Here is a 22,971-nt window from a genome sequence, read left to right as displayed (position 1 = left end):
ATTAGGAGAATTATCTGATTCTCAGAATCACACAAGGTAAGGACTCACCAGGATACAACAGCCAGGAGTCCCCTCCTCGGCAGGTCCTTCTCCAACCCCATCACCAAATAACCTCCGTTTCAGAGACCAGTTCAGACCAACATGCACTAACGTGCACTACGTAAGAAAGAACAATCATTTTTAAACGCGCGTCAGGCACACTAACTGGGATCGGCCTCGCTCTCTCCCCTTCTGGTGCCATCCTTCTCAGGCTGATGTGAGAGCTCAGTGAGCTTGATAAAATGATCTAGAAGTTTCCATCTTTTTAAGGCTCTAAAAAGGGTTGCATAACCCAGAAAATTCCTTTTTTTTTTAATTTAATTTAATTTTTGGACAGGCAGAGTGGACAGTGAGAGAGAGAGAGACAGAGAGAAAGGTATTCCTTTACTGTTGGTTCACCCTCCAATGGCCGCTGCAGCTGGCGCACCACGCTGATTGAAGCCAGGAGCCAGGTGCTTCTCCTGGTCTCCCATGGGGTGCAGGGCCCAAGCACTTGGGCCATCCTCCACTGCACTCCCTGGCCACAGCAGAGAGCTGGCCTGGAAGAGGGGCAACCGGGATAGAATCCGGCGCCCGGACCAGGACTAGAACCCCGGGTGCCGGCGCCGCAAGGTGGAGGATTAGCCTAGTGAGCCGCAGCGCCAGCCAAGAAAATTCCCTTTGTAAAGTCAAAAGAACTCGCCTGTCCATCTGGGTGAGGAGCCAGGTTTTGAAGAAATGAATTGATAATTTAAAAATTACTTCCATGCTATTGTCCTCTGCTGGTTTTCTGATTCCTGCATCAATTTGACTTAAACTTTTTTTTTCCCCCAAGAGAAACCATAAAAGCTTTAGGATTAGGACAGATGCGTGTAGTACTCTTTCATCATTTTCTATTTCAAACTTGTTTATCTCTATTTTCATTATTTGGATAAAGCTAATCAATCTTTAAAAAATACTTTGTTTATAGTGTCTGACATTCTTTATTTCACTGTTAGTTATTAAGTTCTAGTTTAGTGCAAACACACACACACACACACACACACACACACATATATCCAGATGCTGGGCGGGGTGGGGGGCTCAGGTTTCTGACTTGGGCGTCCGGTTGGAGGATGGAATCCAGGATAAAGTAGACAACTCCAGGTGGGAGCAGGGCTGTGGCAAAGATGATAAACTTGGTCTCAGACCCTCACCAACGCTCTCCAACAGTGACGTGGCTGTGCTTGTCTGAGGTTGAGACAGACCCCTGAGGAACGCCTTCCCTGCACTGCAGGCACTGGCTGTCGCCGATGAGGCTATCAATTCCCCAGAGCTCCAAGGCACTTCCTGCCCGATTCTCCGTGGCCTTGCCCTGCCGGGGCCAGCACATGCACATGTGGGGACGCTCAGGAGCAGTGCATACAGAAGGACAGGCCTCTCCCCCTGCTCTGCTCACTCAACATGAGGTCACACGCCAGCTTACCTTTATCCTCTCCTTGGACAGGAAGTAGGCAGTGGCATGAAGCACGTCGGCCGAATGTGTAGAATTGTGGTAGGGGTTAGAAGAATGGTAATTGGCTTCAATAATTTGTAGCCACGATTTCAGTGTTGACTCGGAGCAGTTTAAGAATTCACAGATTCCAAAGCGAGCAAAGGTTTTGAGACCAAGGTAAATCAAAGGCCTATAGAGAAAAGTAACCACAGTATTAGCAATGAAACAGGCAAAGTGTCTTGAGTCCTGCACAGGTTCAGATGCAACAGGCAAGTTCCAGCCAGACTTCAGAGAGGGTGCAGAGGACGGGGTGGTGCTAGCCTCTCTGTGGACGCCACCAGCCGCAGGGAAGCCCAGCTCTGCACTCCGTGCCTTCAGGGGCCCAGGGTGCCCGGGGGACGGCTGCTGCCCACAACAGCTTCTGCCCTCAGACCCTACTCAGGGCTCTCCACTGCTGAAGTAATGCTTGTGCACCCTCCATAATCCTTTTTCCAGGCTAAACTGGTGCCATTCGAACCCTAGCCTCTCTGCTAGACCTGCTGGACCTGTGGTATTGGCCAGATGTGAGCCAGACACTGCCACATGTCATGGAGTTGTCTCAACAATATGGAGGTGGGTGACACAGGAGGAGGGGGTTTCTCCTGAGAGAGTGACTGGCTGGCCACTGAACTGGGTCCTTCCTTGAGAAGTCGCCTGGATCCAGCACCTGGCCTGGGCCTTGGAAGGTCAAGACACACGGCTCTGCAGAGACAACGCTCGCGGTGTTCAGAGGACTTGAACTGACCTGCTGCAGCATCACTAGCATGAAAAGCAGGTGCTCAAAGATCCATTTGCCACAGGAGTGTTCTAGGCGGTGCTGGGGATGCGAGTGGAGGCTGGCTCATGCGAGCGTGAGCAGGGGCTGACCTAGGGACAGTGCGCTCAGCCTGGCCCCTCCTGAGGGCACACAGGGCAGCCCCAGCAGACCTCAGCTCCCTGACATCCCTGCCCTGTGTGCCCCGGGATCTCCCTCTGCTGAGCGCTTCTTCCCCAGCAAGGTGTGAAACTAGACGCAGCCCCACTCTCTGTGGTCACAGCAGGGGAGGCGAACAGTGTCCCCACGCCGTCACCAACATGGCAGCCAAGATCCAAGGGCAGCCCTTGCCAAACATGCTAGCAAACACACATCAGCTCTAGGTGCTAAGTGGGGCTCTTGGCAAACTCACTATGTTCCCACCTGCAGGAAAAATATCCTATTTCACAGAAAAAAATTAAAACCCTCAGCTCTTTGGGGAAGTTGAGTCACTCATTCAGTGTCATAGCTCCCACCAATGTGCTGCTGCCAGAGGCCCTGCAGACTCCTCAGGCGACTTCAGGCCACCCGCCACCCTGACCAGGAGCCAGCTCTGCCCACAATCCATCTCCTTGGGTAGCCTCGTTCCCAGCTCTGCATCTGCTGAGCTGCCCGGGACTCACCTATTGTGGGTGGCAGCCTCCAGTTCAAAAATGTTGAAGTCCCAGGTTTCCTCGTCTTCCATGGCCCGAGCTATCCGTGGAGGGATGTCGGGCAGGGAGATGGGAGTGAGCATACTGCTTGAAACCTGCGGGAGGCCTGCAAGTTGGAGAGCCAAGTTAAGGGGCTTCACAGCACGAACGGCTCCTCGGGGAACACACGTCTGCACGAGGGGTGTCTGCTTTGTCTCTCAGGCTTTACGACCAAGAAACTTCTTGCTGATGAGAAAGCTCATCTGAGAAGCTTTATCTGCGAAAACCATTTCCTTCCTTTAAGTCCCACTGCAGTATTACAGTGATCTACAAGTCAAAAGCAAAAACTTACTTTTTGTTGAAAGGACATACTCATTCCCCGACAGCCTCCGCAGACCATCCTGACGAAAGCAAGGAAAACAAGAACAGTCATGACTCTGCTCTCCTCCACGGCAGCCCTGGGCAGAGGACGGCGCAGGGCAGCCCCGACCACCATGTGGCCAGCCGTGAACCCCGTCACTTCCTGCACAGCACGGCAGCCTGAAGATCTGGGCTGGCCCTGCGGGGTACCGACCCCAGGGTAGGGGTACCATCAGGGAGGTGAACTAGAGAGGCCCCCAAAGCCTGGCATGCCTTCTTGCACTCAAGGCCCACCCTGGCTTCTTGTGGACAACCTCCCATGCCCCAGCCCTTCCCTGCTACTCCTTGCCACCTTCCTTGCACTGAGCACACCAGGCTTCCTTTGCAAGAGCCTTCGAAGGACCTCATTTCCCCAGCTGACCCCACTGCTCCCAGAGCGGCACGTCACACCCAGGCGCCGCGCGGCGCCTCTTCCCCAGCCTGACTCTCACCGCCTCACTCCCAGCCCTTCTCCCCAGAGCTCTCATCATTCTCCCCTCACCGACGGGCTGGAGGTGCCTCTGTCCGCGGCAGGTAGAAGCCACCTCTGCTGGGAACCACTCCACCTTCTAGGTTGCTGCCTAAAACCTTATTTGCATGAAACCAAGCGACTTCAGAAAGCAAGAACTGGGACAGAGGTAAGTTTTATTCCTGATCAGGATAACAGGTGACACAATGACCTGTGCTCCCCAAGACTGTCCCCCCCTCGTGAGCAGTCTCTCCCAGAGGGGCCGGAGGAGGCGGCCAGCCTCCCTCAACAGTCTGTGGTGCAAAGCTCCCTTCTACTGAGAGATCCCTAAAGGTGTCTTCCCCATGGAATCATCCATATTTATCTGGGTGCTTTGGAGATTTCTGGCCCACTCTCAGAGCCTTTCCAAACACACAGGGCAGAGGAAAGAGAAAGGTGCTCTTCCTGTTTTGCAATTTCGTGTGATAAATATTTACTGGTTTTCTTTCATTCTTGTTTTAAACATCTTTACCACACCTAGAAATGTTTACTTAAATAAACTGCTCACAGAAACCCTAAGCAACACGGGGTGACCTGGCTCTGAGCCTGTAAGAATTCAGTCCCTCTCTTCTGTGTCCCAAGCTGAGGTCTCCCTCGGAGGGGCAGCGGGTGGCCGGTGGTTAGGCCAGAGCGCAGCTGAGCCCAGGGTGGAGGAGGTCAGGCTCCACAGTGTCCCGCTTGCCTCTCCAAACAGCAAAAGCTCTGTGGAAACAGGGCCAGGCCCCAGCTAGGAGCCGACTCATGTACTTACAGACATCAGGCCCCCAACAAGGTCATTGGCATGGGGGTCGTCATCTTTAGCACCGAACTGGGGAGAATATAATTCAGTGGTTCTCAGGATTTCCAACACACGGTCCAAGGCTTCTGTCACAGGCATGGGACTGCTTTCCTGGGCAGCATTGATAATATTGATCACCTGCGTATGGAGAGAAACGCTGGAGTTCAGCCCTGAAAACAATGGGAGGAAGCGAGCAAGTGCTTAACTGGGCCCACTGCGCTAACTCAAGACTGGTTCTGGTGTCCCCGCCTCACATCCTCTCGGGGAGGCAGCCACAGGGAGGAGAGCAGTGCAGGTGCTGCGGATCCCTGCTCCTTCTTCCCGGGGAAACAGGGGCCTGCTGCTCCTGGGAGGCCAGCCCCAAGCCGCTTCACCTTGGTGATGGGCGCCTCGATCGTCATGGAATGTATGCGGGCCATGGAGGAATGGCGTCTCTGGCTGGACACTGCGGAGAAAAGGATGCAGAAGTTGGGGAGCAGCAGCCGCCGAGCACTGTGGCCTCCCCCCCTCCCAGGCCACAGCTGTCGCAGCACCAGCACCCCGTGAGTGCTGAGCTTCCGCCCCATGCCCGCGAGCCAGGGATTCCGGCGTAACCACCTCTGCTCTCCGAGGTGGAGGATGCACACACACACCCCAGGGCCTGAACGTCTGACGTCACAGGCCAGAGAGAAAACAGGAAACAATTCAGCCAGCCAAGGCCAAACAGCTAGCCCCTTTCTGTGTCTCTAACAATAAGGCTTTGCAATTCTTCTGCCTCCTGCTCTCCAGGAGCGACAATGGTCAGGAAGACAATGCCACACAAGCTCTTTGTTTCCTGCAGGACAGCTGTAATGACAGCAGCTCACTGTAACACAGGAGTTTCTGGCTCCATGTTTCAAGGCACCCACTGGTGCTTTCCATGTGAGGCTCAATCTGCGATGAGGCAAACGCTCTCGCTGAGGCAGGCAGTGGCCAGAAGGCACCGCGGTTTGATAACCGCCTGTTGTTCCTGGCAACAGGGGTTCCTCTGGGGCGGGAGGAGCCAGACGATGCACAGAACAGAGGAGTCCCTCAGAGTCCTCCAGAGGGCTCAGGCTGTCCCCATACCCATGTGTCAGCTTCATTTTACCAGTGAGGCCCAAGGACAGGCACTGTCCAATTCAGGGGCCTCAAATCAGTAACATTTAAATCTAATTTTGGTGACCAGCATGTGGCTGCCAACTTTCCATTTTACCCAAGCAGGTCATTAAATCAGAATTAAAAGCCACTGTCTACCACTATCATAAAAGGATTTGTCCTCATTTTAAAATATAATAACTGGCAAATATTTAAACAAATCAAACAATACAGATCTACTGTGTAACATGGTGACTGCAGTTAATAGCAATGTATTTGGGAAACTGGTAAGACAGTGGATTTTAAGTATTCTCACCATAAGAAATGATAAGGCAATAAAGTGATGCATTTGCTAATTTGCTCTATTTAGCTATTCTACAATGTATATATATTTTAAAACATCATGTATATGATAAAGACATAATTTTGCCAAATAACTGAATTATAAATATCAAACAGTATAAGCGCAATAAGCTAAGAAAAAGAAAGCCCAAAGAAATGTACAAATGTACTCATCTACTCCTACAGTCAATAAGTTTATCAAAGCTACTGTGTACAAGGTCAATATGTAAAAACAAATTGTATTTCTATATACTATTAAGCAATTGAAAATGCAAATGAAAAACACCATTACAATAGCCCCCAAAACCATCATTAGCCAAGAATAAATCGGATGAACTATCTGTAAGATTTCTATGATGAAATACAAGACACTGCTGAGAGAAAACAAAGACCTAAGTCAATGGAGACATAATTTTACCCAAACTGAGCTACAGATTCCAGGTACTAAGTCTAGGCGGGAGGGAGGGTGAGGGAAGGGTAAGGGTGTGTGTGTGTGTGTGTGTGTGTGTGTGAGTGTGTGTGTGAACGGGCTAATTCTGAGTGTTCCTGGAAATGCAAAGGACCTGCATAACCAAGACACTGAAGAACAGCTGCCCCCACCAGACAGTTGGACTCTCTGTAGGACTACAGTAATCGGTCGTGATACTGGGTGTGAACAGAGAAGTGAGACAGAACAGAATCCAGACACATCACGTGTCCAATCTCCTGATTTACAGTAACAGTACTACTACAAAAGGTGATTTTCTAATATGGTGGCTGATCATGTCTACCCTCACCAGATATAAATAATTCAAAATGGATTAGAGACCTACAGTGAAAGATCAATCAACAAATTTCTAGCATAAATCACTGTGAATATCTTCATGGCTTTGGGATAGAGAAACACACAGACACACACACAGACACACACACGATTTATTTATTTATTTGAAAGTCAGAGTTGCAGAGAAAGAGACAAAGAGAGGTCTTCCATCCGCTGGTTCATTCCCCAGATGGCTGCAATGGCCAGGGCTGAGCCAGGCTGAAGTCAGTAACTCCATCTAGATCTCCGAGGTGGGCACAAAAGCCCAAACACTTGAGCCATTTTCTGCTGCTTTCCCCAGGCTGTTAGCAGTGGGCTGGATCAAAGTGGAGCAGACAGGACAAGAACCAGTAGCCACATGGGATGTTGGTGTTGCAGGTGGTGGCTTTACCCGCAACACTGTAACGCCAGCCCTGAGACAGATTTCTCAAACAGGATGCAAAAAGCCCCAGCCGTAATAGCACTGATAAAATGAACTTCACTAGAGACCCAGGGGCCTGTGTTGAGGATTAGTGGGTTGAGCCGCCACCTGCGACAACAGCATCCCATGTGGGCACTGAGTCATGCCCAGCTGCTCCACTTCCAATCCAGCTCTTTGTTCAATGTGCCTGGGAAGCCGTGGAAGACGGCCCAAGTGCTTGGGTCCCTGCACCCACGTGGGAGACCCAGATGGAGCTCCAGGCTCCCAACTTCATTGGGTCCCGGCCCAGGTCACTGTGGCTATCTGGGGAAAAAACCAGAAGATGGAAAATCTCTCTCTCTCTCTTTCTGTAACTTTGTCTTTCAAACAAATAAATTTTTAAAAAAGAAAATCCAAGCCGGCGCCGTGGCTCACTAGGCTAATCCTCCACCTTGCGGCGCCGGCACACCGGGTTCTAGTCCCGGTCGGGGCGCCGGATTCTGTCCTGGTTGCCCCTCTTCCAGGCCAGCTCTCTGCTGTGGCCAGGGAGTGCAGTGGAGGATGGCCCAGGTGCTTGGGCCCTGCACCCCATGGGAGACCAGGAAAAGCACCTGGCTCCTGGCTCCTGCCATCGGATCAGCGCGGTGCGCCGGCTGCAGCGGCGGCCATTGGAGGGTGAACCAACGGCAAAGGAAGACCTTTCTCTCTCTGTCTCTCTCTCTCACTGTCCACTCTGCCTATCAAAAATAAAAAAATAAAAAATAAAATAAAAAATAAAAAAAAAAAAAGAAAATCCAGCACCTCTGTTCATCAGAAGACACAATTAAGAGAGCAAACAGCAAATCACAGACTAAGAAAATATATCTGTGATACAATACATACAAGGCTATTTCTAAAAGTTCATAGAACATAAAGTTTATTTTGGTATAAATATTGAGTTCCATGTATATAAGGGGTTTCCAGAAATCTCATGGAAATGTACCTTATGAAAAAACAATGCATGGATTTATACAATTTTTTGTACCAAAATAAAGTTATCTTTAATTCCATTTGTATATGAGCTTTCTGAAGTACTTTCATGTATCCAGTAGATGATCCTTATCTAGAACACACAAGGAATTCCAGGGACGGGCATTTGGCCTCGCGGTTAAGAGGCCCACACTCCATACTGCAGTACTGGGCTTCACAGCTGGCTCCACTCCTGACTCTTTTCTTTTCATGCAGACCCTGGAAGGCAGTGGGGGTGGCTCAAGGAATTGGATCCTCTGCCACCCACAGGGGTGACCTGGACTGAATTTCTGGCTTCTGGCTTCAGCTCTAACTGAGGCTGATTTCAAGCATTTGGGGACTGAACCCGTGGATGGGGAGCTCTCCCTGTATGTCTCTCTTTCTCTGCCTCTCAATCAACAGAATTCCCACAAATCAGTAAGAAAGCATAACCTAATTACAAAAATGGGCAAATAAGACTTGGAGAGCACTTCACAAAAGATATCCCAGGAGCGGGCACTAGGGTGTAGTGGGCTAAGCCACCACCTACAACACCAGCATCCCGTATGGGTACCATTTCAAGACCCAGTTGCTCTACTTCCAATCCAGCTCCCTGCCAATGGCCTGGGAGAAGGAATGGAAGACAGCCCAAGTACGCAGGCCCCTGCCACCTAAGTGGGAAACCTGGAAGAAGCTCCTGGCTTCGGCGTGGCCCAGACCTGGGCATTACAGCCATCTGGAAAGTGAACCAGCAGATACAAGAACTCTCTCTCTCTCTCCTTCTCTCTGTGTTAACCCTTATTTTCAAATATATAAATAAATCTTTTTTTTTTTTCAAAAGAGGCTATCCTAGTGGCCAATAAGCACATGAAATGGTGCTTAACCTCATTAGTCTTAAGCAAAATTAAAATTAAAACCACTAAAATAGCTAACATTTGAAATGCTGGAATTTTCAGGTCAGTGCTAGAAAGTAATATGGTACAACGGATGCTGGAGAATAGTCTGCAGCTACCCTGAGGCTTTGCCATTCCACTTCTAGGTAAAAGCTGAACACATACGTCCACAATGGGACTTGAAGGAACAGGTGTTCGGTGAGTGGTGAAGACACCACCTGGGACATGAATATCCTGTCACTGAGTGCCTGGGTTAGAGCCCTGGCTCCACCCTGATTCCACCTTCCTGCTAATGTGCACCCTGGGCGGGGCAGCAGGTGATGGATCACTGGGTCCCTGCCACCCATGTGCGAGACTCATTGAATTCCCAGCCCCTGGTTTTGGTCTGGTCCAGCCCCAGTTGTTGCAGGCAATTGGGGAACAAGATCTGTCTCTTTACCTTTCAAAACAGAAAAACAAAAACGACTTGCACAAAAACGCTGTACTGTACAAAAACAGGACAGCGCCTTGCGAAGCTGTGACTTTCCAATCGTAATGACCAGCTCTGTATCCTTCCCTATTCCCTCTGGGCCAAAAATATACACAGCCAGCAATAACATTTGCCTCCACACTTTCTATACACAATGTTCTTTTTTTAAAGATTTATTTATTTCTTTGAAAGGCAGAGTTGCAGAGAGAAGGAGAGAGAGAGAGAGAGAGAGAGCTGGTTCACTCCTCAAATGACCACACTATTCAGGGTGGGCCAGGTTGAACTCTATCTGAGTCTCCCATGTGGGTGGCTGGGCCACTTCTGCTGCTCTCCCAGGCACATTAGCAGGGAGCTGGATTGGAAGTGGAGCAGCCGGGACTCAAACCGGCACCTGCTCCGCCACAGTGCCGGCCCTTATATATAATTTTGATTATTTTAAACACACTAGGTCACTCAGCTCATGCACGTATACGATCTCTAATATATTTCAATTAGAACTTAACCATGGTTACTGTCCTATATATAGGCCACTTATAAAGACTTAAACTGAGCGATAAATACACCACGGATGGTAATTCTGAAGTAAGTATTATATCTTCGAAATATTCACGGAATTGGAAACTTGGCCTCCATGGGTTAAAGAGTAGCTGCTTTATAAGAGTCTTCCATCACCCCAAATAACCCCCCCCTCCCCAGGAGGTGCGTTCCCATGGAAACTGCACCCCGCCCCATGGAGTGGACCGTTAAGAATTGCCAACGCACAGTTCCTACCACTACAGCAGTCACCCTGACATGTGCTGTCAAAGCTCAGAAAATCGGTGGCAGCACACACAGGACACTTTTTCTGGCTTCAGCCCCAGCTGGCAGCCATTGTAAGCATCTGGGGGAGTGGACCAACAGATGGGAGCTCTCTATAGCTTAATTAAACAAGAGAATTCCTACAAATCAACAAGAAAAAACGCAATTATAAAAATAGGCAAAAGACTTGGACAGCCCACTGGAAAGCTCAGAATGGAGGCCACTGGCAGGAGCAGGGAACAGGGGAAACGGGGAAACAGGACCCCAGGCCCTGAGGGCCCTTCTCTCTCCGGCCTGGAAAGACCAGGCAGGTGAGCTGCAGCGGGCTGGCCTCCTCTGCCCGCGTTGAGATGATCACGTTTCTTCTTGTCCGGGGCACTCACCTTCACTTGTGCGAGAAGCAATAGCTCTGACGTCCAGGGAGCCTTTCCTCCTGTCTTTGTGCTTGCCTGTCTGGGTATCTGTGGGAACAGTGAGATTATAAATCACCTCACCAAAGAGATTCTAGCAACATATTAGGGAAGGTTCTCAATTTAAAAAAAATTTCAGAATTAAAATGCAATTTAAGGTTTCACAACACTCAACAGTGCACAGAAGAGCCTGCACCCAGGTCCCGGGGTGCCAGTCGCCAAGGTCCCATGGTGCCCTCACTAACCCGGCCTTTGCAGGCTACAGGCAACAATCGCAGAGCCACGGCATCTACTAACAAGGGCAGAGTTCTCCTACCTAAGTGAGTAAAATGGGGTGGGAAATTCCGAACCCCAGACATCCTTGCCCCAAGGAAAAAAAGCTTTTGTTTATCTTCTCCACAACATGAGCTCTAAAACGTCCCAGGAACACTTCTCTTTAATGGGGGTGGGGGGTGGAGGGGAGGAACCATTTGAGTGCACTTCAGGGACAGCTGACCTTGTTCCTGCCGACCCCTCTGTCTGCGAAGGGCACTGCTGCCCTCCTGGGCTCAAACAGGGTGCTACCACTGACTCCTGTGTACCCCCGAGCCCTACACCAGTCACCGGCGGTGGCTGGGTGAACTTCCTCACGGTTCCCTCTGTGCACCTGCTGGCTGCCACACTTCATGTCCCATCTCACAGACAAGGAAATGGGGAGGCGACTTGCAGCTGATCGCGTGGTGCGGTGGACGTTCCAGCCCCAGGTTTCCCACCCTGGAGGCAGCTTCTCTGTGCCTCATCTTGGTTTCCTCACTTGGAACCCGTGCCTCCCCTGTTCCGAGAGGACCCCCAGGGCAGGCCGCTAGTGCTCCTCTGCACCCTGGAGGGGCTTCTCCACTTGCTGCACACTGGCAGTGCACCTGCTGAGGTCACCTCCTGCTGCTAACTTTGAGGCCATGCTGCAGTTCCTACCTGACTCCACCGTGGCAATGGACATGACCAAGCCCTCTTTGCACACCCTCCTGTTCACAGGCCTGTGCTCCTGGGAGACTGATACCTGCCAGGATGTCCTCCTGGTCCTCCCCCTCCCCCTCCCCCTGCAGTGGTTCCAAAGGTTCTGTCCTTGGCTCTGCTCTTCTCCCAGATCCCACTCCCTCCTACAGCTGCAGATGCCTGGGCAGCCATCTTACCCCAGACCTCTCCTGTGCCCCAGACCTGACTGCTCACATCTTACCTAACTGCCGTACCCACCCCATCCCCCTTCTCGGATGCTCCTCCGGCACTGCCAATCAGCTCCTTATCCAGAATGAACTCACGTGTCCCCAGGTCTGCCTGAATCCCAGGTCACAGACAGCAGCCACCTTTCTGCACAGGTGGAGACAAACCGCCCCGTCCTCCCCTGCCCACTGCTCAGCCTGACTCACGGGTCCCATCCGCCTTCTCGGCACCGCCGTCGCCCATTCCCGCTCTGCCTTGTCATAGCTCAGGCACGTGCTATCCTCTGGGTCGTAACACCCTCCCCACTGGTCCCACAGTCCCCAACCTCGCTCCCTCCACCCATCCTCCACAGGCGGCTAAGTGGTCCTTCCAAAGCAAAGCCCTGACCAAATCACTCTCCCAGTTCGGACACTGCAGGGGCCCATCAGTCTTTAGGACAAGATCCCAGCCCTGCAGGGCCGCATCCAGAGCTGTGTGAGACCTGGACCCCTCTGGTCAGCCCCTGTGAAGGATGTATGATGTGACAGCTCACAAACCTCTGTGCCTAGGTGGCAATGTCCCTCTCCCATGTGCCTTCAGCACTGGGTAACCCGCAGCCCCAGCCTGGATGCAGTCGAGACATCCTAAGCTGTGGGAAGCCTTCCCTTCCTGTCCAACCCTGCCGCAGTGCTGGCCGTAGTCTGGGCCACCGTCTTCCTTGCCAACTGGGAGTGAGTTGAGGGCCAGGACCAGTGCTGGGCTGAGCATGAAACAGATGTTCAGTAACTATAAGCCAGCTCTACTCAACCGCTGCACACCCCTGTGCACGGACCAAAGCACCGTGACGTCCAGCCACCCTGACTCTGCAGCTCCCCCGGGCAAAGTGCTGAATGTCTCAGGGATAGAGAAAAACGTCTGAGCACTCAAGGCCGCGTGAGCCTGCCAGCCACAGCTTGCCTTCCATGCGTGTGCTGTGTCTGGAACGGCCTGGACACCGTGCCCTCTCCTCACTCCGTCAGCCCGAGGTCTCCTCCTTTCGGAGCTGTGTGAGATTCACACCCACACAGCTGCCTGGTAAGCCCTGGCTCGGACTTCCCCTGCTCCCATCCAGGAACAGACACTGCCTGGCCACTTGACCCGTGCCAGGCCCTACGGCAGCCATCGAGAATGTGAGGGGGGAAGGGATGGTCAAGGTGGGTGTATTAAGAGTGGCAGGAGTAACCGTGAGGACAGGGGAGTGCAGGGGCAGTGGCACAGTCCCCTCTGGGGTTGGGGCAGAGAGGCAAAGGATGAGCTGTGTTGTGCAGCTGCAGCCAAGAGGGGCAAGAGGGGGAGGTCAGCTGTGTGGAGTGGAGCAGCAGCTGCGTGGATGGGGGAGCAGGCAGCAGTGGGGTGCGTGCTGAGGGCGGCTGTGGAGAGAACAGAGGCAGACTGACTGCACAGGCCGGATCTCCCTGAGCACTCCCGTCACTGATCTCATCTAGACACCCGTCCCCAGCTCCAACAGCCCCTTGGGATCACTGCTCCCCGAGTCCCTGGAGCACACCACAGGTGATGCATCACAAGTCTGCACTTGTCGGGTGCAGACTCAATCCTCTGCTTGCTCTCAGAAGCCATCCACAGGGGCATGGTGGGAGAGTGAGGGGGTGAGGCGCACATCCCAGTGAATCCCCAGCTCCTGAGGGAGCACTGAGCCCAGAACCTCACACTGAGCAAGTGCTCACCACACAGACGGCTGCGGTGAGGGGCCTGGCAGCAGAGAGACCACCACCCAGGCCTCCATGACCAGGTGTGCCCCCAGCACACCCTGCGACCTCGTGTCTCTGCTGTTTCCTGTTCTGTAAAATGGATCTTCCAACTCTGCCAACCTGTTCAGGGGAGAAAACCTAGCAGCACTGCTAGCCCAGCCGGGCCAGTGCAAGGAACCCTGGCGAAGCAGCGGGGGCACTGGAGCACACCACAGTGCTCAGGCGAACCTTGGACTGGAGGGAGCAGCTCTGCATGGGAGAAGTGGAGGCCCAGGCGCTTCACACGGCCTGCCCCCAACTCACTGCTGGGGCTGCAGCAGGCTGTCAGGCCCTCGCCACTGCCCACCCTTGTGGAGTGCACCTGGGCCCCTCCCCACTGCCAGATGCACAGCCTGCTGTCACAGCCCCAGGCTGCAGCACTGAGCCTGCGACCCCGCTCCTCCTGAGAAAGCGCACCACCTCCAGGTGCAGGCTCGTCTCCAGCAATGATCCGACCCAGGCCGCCCACGCAAAGACCTGCAAAACTACTGGGGCTGGGCGCCCTCCATACCTTTTTTTTTTTTTTTTAAGATTTATTTATTTACTTGAAAGTCAGAGTTACACAGAGAGAAAAGTCTTCCATCCACTGGTTCACTCCCCAAATGGCTGCAACGGCCAGAGCTGGGCCAATCCAAAGCCAGGAGCCAGGAGCTTCTTCCAGGTCTCCCACGCAGGTGCAGGGGCCCAAGGACTTGGGCCATGTTCAACTGCTTTCCCAGGCCATAGCAGAGAGCTGGATCGGAAGTGGAGCAGGCAGGACATGAACCTGCGCCCATATGGGATGCTGGCACTGTAGGTGGCAGCTTTACCCAGCACTCCACAGAGCCAGCCCCTCCTCCATACCTCCTAAACCAGCATTTTTTTTTTTTTTGGACGGGCAGAGAGTGGACAGTGAGAGAGAGAGACAGAGAGAAAGGTCTTCCTTTTCTGTTGGCTCACCCCCTAATGGCTGCTGCGGCTGGCGCGCTGCGCTGATCTGAAGCCAGGAGCCAGGTGCTTCTCCTGGTCTCCCATGGGGTGCAGGGCCCAAGCACTCGGGCCATCCTCCACTGCACTCCTGGGCCACAGCAGAGAGCTGGCCTGGAAGAGGAGCAACCGGGACAGAATCCGGCACCCTGACCGGGACTAGAACCTGGTGTGCCGGTGCCACAGGCAGAGGATTAGCCTAGTGAGCCGCGGCGCCGGCCAAAACCAGCCTTTCTTGACTGCTGCCTAAATGCCCTCAGGAGACGTCTCCCCTGCTTCACTCATCTCCAAAGAACTGGGCACCATCGGATGCATGGACTTCATCTGCTCCCTGCCGAATGTGGCTTCTGGAGCAGAGACACACAAAGCCCAACACTGTGCCGGGCCCGGGCCTGGGGTCGGTGAGCGAACCCCACACGCTGCCAGCTTCCACTCCAGCTGCTCCTCTTGCCTCACTTCCTTTCTCAGGAGAGCTGGCCCAGGGCCCAGAGTTCGGGACATCTCCAAATGCCACTACGCATCTCCACTGGAATGTTCCAGGCACTTGAGATGTGATAAATTCACACCTGGACTCACTATCCCTCTCCTTGTTCTTGAACAGGATCTTACCTGCACTGACATTTTTGTGTTACCCAGTGGCCAAGCTGGAAAGCTGGCGTGGCCCTCGAGGCTCACCTGTCTACCCTCACAGGTCCCCGAGTCCTGCTGGACTCAGTCCCTCTCTGGTCTCTTTGCCTTCAGTCTTGCTTTCCAGGCCATCACCATGATGCCCAGGGCCTGACCTTTCTCACTTCCCTGTTCCCATAAGTCTCCAGGTGTTTCCTTGCTGCACGATGAATCCACACTGGCCTGCCCCAGCCCCACCTGTCTCCTTGCCCCTTGCATGTGGCTTCTCCCACCATGTCCTCAGGCTGACCCCTACTTCTCATGCAGATAGCAAATCAACCCTCATCACTGTAGGAAGCACCCCTGCACCGCAGGGCAAGCACAGAGCACACAAGTGGTCCCACCTTCTATCACAGAGTGAATTCCGTGTTCATTTCTGCACCTAGAGCCATGCTCAGGGCCTGGCACGGAACAGGTTAAGGTTTACAGCCCGGGACGTCATCACCACCATTTGGTGTCTTCAGTGAGACAGCATCACCTGAAAATGAGCCATGGGCCGGGGAAGGGGCTGGGCCACAGGCTGGGGCAGCACTGCTCCTGGACGCCCAGACCCAGAGCCTCCTTTCCCTCGGCTGGGGAACTCCGAGGCCTCTCACCGCACAAGGGGGACTGGAGACTCTTGATCCATACCCAGGCAGCAGTGGAGTCCCAGGTGACGAGGCCCAGCCAAACGAGTCTGCTCGGGAGTGAGTGAGGCAAGAAAGCAAGGGGGTGAAGAAGCCATTCTGCCCAGGGGAGTGGCACTGGCACCCTGTCTCTAGGCTTCAGCAGGGCCAGAGGTGCTCAGAGCTCAGTGGGGGACAGCAGGGGCCCTCAACCACGCAGCTCCTATGGGACACACAGGGCAGTGGGCACAGATGCCCAGCTTCCCCCGGTTCCTTCCCCCTTTCCAGAACTATCCATTGTTGTCCAACCTGTAAGCTGCCTTATTCCTTTCTAATCAACTCCTTTCCTGCCTAAGAGTTGGTCCTGTCGTGTGTGGCTCTCCCTGCCCTCCATGGTTGCCCATGAAGCTGGTTATGCTGCTAAGGCAGGTGGCTCACCTGGTGTGTCTGACTCCTGAGTGGGCACTGGTCAGGTAAGATGGCCACATCACCTGGCACAAGTGTGGTTTTGGAGGTTCTTATCCCACCTAACATTGCCTATGACTGCCAGGGCCTCTGCTGCCACCCACTCTCAGCTCTGTCATTTCCTGGCTGCCCAACTCTGGGCTGTCACTTAACTCTTCTGAGTCTCCGTTTCTTCTCCTGTGGTAAAGGAGTGTTAATGACAGTCGTGCCAGGGGAGGTATTTAGCCTAGTTGTTAAGACGCCCTCATCCCGTATCAGAGTGCCTGGTTTTGAGTCCTGATTCTGGCTCCTGACTCCAATTCCATGCACATCCAGGCCCTGGCGGGCAGCAGTGATGGCTCAAGTAATTGTGGGAAACCTGGTTCTCAGCTCCAGCTTTGGCCTTGCCCAGTCCTCATCAACGTGGGCAACTGGGGCGTGAATCAGGAGACAACAGCTCTGCCTGTTCCTTCCTCTCAAATGAATGAATAGATAAGTACATTTCAGTGTAATAATTTTGAAGTCCAAGCATATGAGAGGGTCTTCGGAAAGGTCATAGGAAATCTGTATTATGTAAAGACCATGCATGGATTTCAAAACTTTTTTGTACCAACAAATTTAATCCTTTTATTATGGTTTCTCACAAATATTCTCAAGGCCCCTCGTATAGCTTCTTTCTTGCTTAAAGCTCAATTCACAGGCTTAAGCTCACCCATTAGAGTGCCATCTCTCTGCATCACAAGTAAAATAAAATAATTTATAAAAAAGCCAAGTCTATTTCACATGGGTATTATGAAGAATTTTTTAAAAAAAGAGCCCCCAATAAGTCACAGTAGATAGGACCCTTGGGGCCAGCATGGTGGTGCAGCGGGTTGAGGTACCATCTGCAGTGCTGGTAGCCCATATGGGCTCAAGTTCAAGTCCCAGCAACTCCACTTTTGCTCCAGCTCCCTGCTAATGCACGGGGTAAACCACTGGAGGACGGCCTAAGTGCTTGGGCCCTTGCCACCTGTGGGAGATCCAAAAAACGCTCCTGGCTTTGGCCTGGCCCAGCCCTGGTCATTGTGGCCATTTGGGGAGTGAATCAGTGGATGGAAGATCTCTTCCTGTACTCCCCTCTCCCCTCCCCCACAGTAACTGCCTTTCAAATAAATAAATTAAAAAAACAATAGGACCCTTGCCATACCAGGCCTACATCTGCTGCCTCTACCCTGAGTCTCCCACGCTCTGTCATTTGGCTCCTGCCCTCAGCATCATCCAGCAGCTGCACCCCCACAGGTCACAGATGAGCTCCTGCTGCAGATGCGTCTCCATCTACCTCTGCTCCAACTCCCCTCACTCCTGCCTCCAGCGCTCCAGGCTGCCCGCTCTTCCCCGCCCTCCCTGACCTTCTCGGAAGGCAGCTGGGCTCCCCTCCCCCCTTTTCCTCTTTCTTCTCTTCCGTGGAAACCTCAGACTCCACTCCCTACATCTGCATTACTCGCTAAGGCTCTGCTGGCCAGAGACACTGGCATCTCCAGCCCATCTCTCTGCAGAACACAGGCACCGGCGCCCAGCAGGTACCCAGAGAAATCCGTGGAATGGCGGAACAGAGGAGAGTCCTCCTGGCCCTCACAGGCACAGCCTTCCCCACGCAGCTCCCCCACCCCCAGCTCATAAACCCCCTCCCCAGCACTCTCACTGTGCCCTCTCTGGTCCACACCACCATCACAGCTGGCCTCTTCTTTCTCTTCCTACTGTCACCACCTTATTTCCCCCCAGCACTGTTCCCTTGATCAGGTAAAAGCATCTGTTGAGATAAAGACATGGAGAGGGACAGAAGGTGGCCCAGGACGGGTAAGAGACAGACAAGTGGGGCAAGTTAGGGGCCACACCACTGTCCTGTAGGCTGCTGGTGACGACTGATAGCACGGACAATGAATTCCAAGCTCCAGCGCCCGGTCTGACACCTAACCCTCGGCCACATCAGCTCGTAAAAGCAGACTCTCCTCCACGCGTGTCACATGAGCTCACGCCTTGAATGGACTGTCTCCCCACAGGCAGAGGCTCACCCTGGGGTGCAGGCAAAACACCCACAAGTGCCTGAGCCTTTGATGACGCCCCTAGGAGTCAGGGCGAGGAAACCATGGCCCTGTCGCTACGCCAGGCAGGCCTGGCTGGCACAGTAAGGATCTGCTGGGTTTTCTTCCCAAAGCTTAAATGAGCCCCAAGAAGGAGTGTGGGGTGCCATACCTGCATGAGTGTCCGACTGAACACACTCAGGTATTTTCTCAGCCTAAAAACGAATTCGACAAGACTTTAGTTCTGGTTGTCTGAAGTCTCGTGGGGGTGCCTGGGGTCCCAGGGCTCTCCTCACGTACCTTATTGTTGCCATTGCACATTCTGATAATGGACACATAGTGTCTAATTTTTCTGTAAGTAGAAAAAAAAGGCATTAATTCGCTCCCGGCTCTCCACTTTGATGGATATGTAGTTACACTTTCACTATGAAAAAGAGCACCCGCTTTGACGATACCACTCTTATCCTTTGCGGCCCAGGCCACCAGCAAGTGAACAAGAGTTTGCAAACATCTTCTAGGGGCTCTGTAGGAAAGAAGTGACTTCAGTGAAAACAACCAACTTCTTCCCAAGTACCATAACGGACGGTAAGAATGTGCGTGCCTTTTAAAATGCACTGCATGCTAGGCAATGTTCTGATTTTCCCGACCCTTTATATCAACACTCTCCTTCAAGTTCCAATAAGCCATCTACTCCTGGTTCCCTGTTTCAGATACAAGCCTAAAACAAGGCTCTGAAGCCACTGACTGTTCATTTATTCATTGTTCTTTTTTTTCACTTTTTATCCCTTGATAACTAAATTCCTATAAACTCATCACAAGAAATTTGGAAAGGATCAGAACAGAGAGTCCACAGAGACTGTGTCCCCGAGGCACTGCCAGTTGGCAGGAAAGCCTGGTGACACACTGGGGGAGCTATGTGGCCAGCTCTGCCATGCACCAACAGCTGGGGACTGGCCACAGCACCGACCTCAGGGCTGCAGTTAGGACTAAATGAAGTGACAGCCAACCGATGGTGGGGGCCTGGCCAGAGGGAGGGCTCAGAGAAAAGCAGTGGTACCCCGAGGACCAACCACAGCTCCTGCGACTGCTCCTCCTCCCTTTCCCATGGCTGGGATCACACACGAGGTCTGATCTGCACTGTGCCTTCTGCACTTAACTCTGCTCATTTACTTTTCTGTCATCAGCATCTCTAATGGCCGCGTATTTTGCTGTTAGGTTTCTACAATTCATATTTGTAATTTTCCACTTTCCTCATTCTCCAACACAGGGTCTGAAGCAAATCATCTAAAATTTTTAGGATCCTGATAGCTTAAACTGACTTCCAATTTATAGTCAACATCTGTTTAAGAATTTTCATAATTGTTAGTATTTAAGATATTTTTACCTAAGTTGAAAGAAATAATGCACAGACTACCAAAGTAGACAATCATCTTCTAAATGCCAAGGCCAGCATATGCTGTGGTTTGGGTATTAGTTTGGGTGTCCCCCAAACCATACGTTATGGTTTGGTCCTCCAAGGCTCACATTGATGGTTAACTGTTTTTTAACAGTTAATGGATTAAGGGTAGAGATTTGATCCAGTTGTGGCATCGGAAAGTGGGCCCTTTGGGAAGTGGTTGGAATAGGCTAAGTTGCTGGGGTGCAGGCCCCAAGATCAAATCACTGAGGCTTTATAAAGAAAAGCCACATGGTCAGAGGACCAGTGCGCTTCCTAGTTCACACGTGGTTCTTCTACACACGTTCTACCACCCACCACCTTTACCACAACCAGACCAAGGAGCTGCCCAATCTTGGACTGTGAACATCCAAAATTGTGAGCTGAGATAAAATCTTCCTTTTTAAGTAAGTAGCTCCTCTCAGGCATCTATTTTGACAAAAAGCTAACACAGCATCCTTATCATGCAGCTTCATAAAGGGGCAGTCTGATTTAAACACAGAGACTCCAGTCCCTTGTGTATACACGCAGCTTAAAGAAACCCATCTTGACGTTGGAGGCCCTGGGCTGTTGGTGGAGGAAGTCCCCAAGGACATACTCCCTGGAGGGTTATCCCGTGGTGACATGTGACATTATTGTGAGCCTGGCTGGTCACATTCTGCAGGCAGTTCTTATGAATTCAGAGCAAATTCTGCAGTGACCCAAAACACGAGATGCTGATCAGAGTAACTTTTTTTCACTTACCCTCCCTGTCCAATAACAGGTATTATCTTCACATTTTGTTGTATATTATCTCCATTTTTCTTTTTGGCATAGTAAATTCCTTGCCACTCCTATAAATGGAATGCAAGCATAATTACATTTTGTGTTCAAAACATAAACCTAAGAACATCTTCTGCTCCAGTTCTGACTCATTTACCATTGATAAAGTAATCAGAGTTTAAAAAAAAAAAAATGACCCCTGACCCAAACTCAGTTTCAGGCAATCTGCTAATTCTTTTTTTTTTTTTTTTTTTTTTGACAGGCAGAGTGGACAGTGAGAGAGAGAGAGAAAGGTCTTCCTTTTCTGTTGGTTCACCCCTCAACGGCCGCTGAGGCTGGCGCACCGCGCTGATCCGAAGGCAGGAGCCAGGTGCTTCTCCTGGTCTTCCATGCAGGTGCAGGGCCCAAGCACTAGGGCCATCCTCCTGTACTCCCAGGCCACAGCAGAGAGCTGGACAGGAAGAGGAGCAACCGGAACAGAATCCAGTGCCCTAACCGGGACTAGAACCCAGGGTGCTGGCACTACAGGCGGAGGATTAGCCTAGTGAGCCGCGGTGTCGGCCTCTGCTAATTCTTAACCTCCAAAGGCCATCCCTCCTGGATTGCTGATAAAAAATCAGGTCGTCACCCTGAAGTAGTCACGTGTCTTCAGGGGGTCCTGGCCCACAAGGATGGGGACTCCCTCACTCAACGCACAACACACAGGCTCCTCCTCTCTAACTCCCACCTGCTGCAGAGGGGGAGGGGCCTGGCGTCTGTCCTGCATGTGGGAGGGCAGGGATCTCAGGACTGGGCTGAGGAAGGGGCCAGTACCACGGTGGGGGGCTGCCACCAGCTCCTCAGTCCCAGCAGCTGGAGGCCCCTGTGAGTGGGCAGGGGTTTTGGTAGCCCTGCAGGTCAGGTGGGGAGGATGAAGTAACAACCAGGACAGGGCTCCAGAACAAAGAGACAAGACCTCGAAACCCGGGGCTGCCACTGTGCCAGCTGGTCATGCTATCACAACCGTAACAAATGCATCTAACCTTCTCTTCCTTTCACACCTGAACTAACAAAAACCACTCATCTCGTGACTTAGTCTGTTGGCCTAAGAAGTCCAGGATCCACTGTCTTCCCTCTGACTCGCAACTACACTGTCTCATTTTTGTTTTAAGATCTAAAGGGCAGTTTTCAGAGACACAGACAGAGTGAGAGTGAGAGTGAAAGTGAGAGCGAGAGCCATCTTCCATCTGCTGGTTTATTCCCCAAATGGCTGCAACAGCCAGAGCTGGGCCAAGGCAAAGCCAGAAGCCAGGCACTCCATCCGGGTCTCCCACATGGGTGGCAGGGGCCCAAGCGCTTGGGCCACCTTCTGCTGCTTTCCCATGTACATTAGCAGGGAGCTGGCTCAGCAGGGGAGCAGGTGGGACGCGAACAGTGCTCTGATGTGGGATGTGCGCACGACACCAGCTCCCCACACCTCCTCCTTTAAAAGTCGTCCTGCTGGCTTGCAAATTAGGAAGCAGCATATTTGAGGCCACAGAGTTTACCATCCTCCAGGTGGCCACTACTAAAACATACGGTCTGCTTGCATCAGCTCTCATCGCTGGTGTATTGCCTGTCCAGCGTCAAGCAGCCTGGGCCTAATTCTGCACGGGAACATCCTGATCAGATAGGACGCAGGGATTCTTGAAGGAGGGAACTGTGCAGAACACGAGACTCATCATAAAAGGTCTCTATTCGTCCAAGCATTCACCAAGGTCCTTAACCTACAGAAACCCCTAAAGCCCGCTCGGAACACTGAAACCCTATGGTTCCACAGCCTTCTTGACTCCCAGAATCCTTCGGCGGAGCACCGGGGTGGCCTTGGTAGCTCATCTGAAGTATGCTGACACAAGGCCGATTCTGGATCTCCTATGCTTGGGGCATGCAACTTGTATGTACATGCCAATGGTAAGATCACATCTTTATAGATGTATCTGGATCAAACCGAAGCCAGGACTCTGTGCGAGGCAGAGCGTGATCCCTGAAGCTTCCTGATGCAACTCCAAGGACACTGGAGCCCAAAACGACTGCACCAAAGGACAGTCAGAGGACCCGGCTCAACGCTTAGCTCACACAAGGTGGAAGGAGACCCAGGCTCAGGGGAGAGGACCTCAGGCCTTACAGAGGCCTGTGCCCAACCCAGCAAGGGATTGCAGACTGCCTTCCACCCCACAGCCACCACCCACCACAGCCGGCGCCTTAGGGGCTGTGC

At 52.4% G+C, this 22,971-nt stretch overlaps 1 protein-coding gene across 9 annotated transcripts in view; it reads right to left on the bottom strand.

Moving 5' to 3' along the window:
- The window catches only part of PDE8A (phosphodiesterase 8A), a 169,949-nt gene that overhangs the window by 16,612 nt on the left and 130,366 nt on the right, over positions 1-22,971 (bottom strand). For 8 of the 9 annotated variants that reach the window (XM_089310761.1, XM_002721497.6, XM_089310763.1 and 5 more), the window contains 9 exons: positions 20,721-20,809; positions 18,842-18,893; positions 18,714-18,756; positions 10,811-10,888; positions 5,016-5,086; positions 4,615-4,779; positions 3,309-3,357; positions 2,948-3,083; positions 1,484-1,682 (listed from right to left, as the gene is read on the bottom strand). In XM_089310761.1, the coding sequence (XP_089166887.1) occupies positions 1,484-1,682; positions 2,948-3,083; positions 3,309-3,357; positions 4,615-4,779; positions 5,016-5,086; positions 10,811-10,888; positions 18,714-18,756; positions 18,842-18,893; positions 20,721-20,809 (882 nt within the window). Of the gene's footprint in view, positions 1-342; positions 1,373-1,483; positions 1,683-2,947; positions 3,084-3,308; positions 3,358-4,614; positions 4,780-5,015; positions 5,087-10,810; positions 10,889-18,713; positions 18,757-18,841; positions 18,894-20,720; positions 20,810-22,971 lie in introns of those variants that run through there. The other variant, XM_089310766.1, reaches the window with a different exon arrangement.

Source organism: Oryctolagus cuniculus, chromosome 12 (genome assembly GCF_051225735.1).
Source record: "Oryctolagus cuniculus isolate XC-2025 breed Fujian yellow rabbit chromosome 12, ASM5122573v1, whole genome shotgun sequence".
In the NCBI taxonomy this organism is placed as follows: Eukaryota; Metazoa; Chordata; class Mammalia; order Lagomorpha; family Leporidae; genus Oryctolagus; species Oryctolagus cuniculus.
Note: the sequence above shows the minus strand (reverse complement) of the source record. Positions and strands in the feature narration are given on the sequence as shown.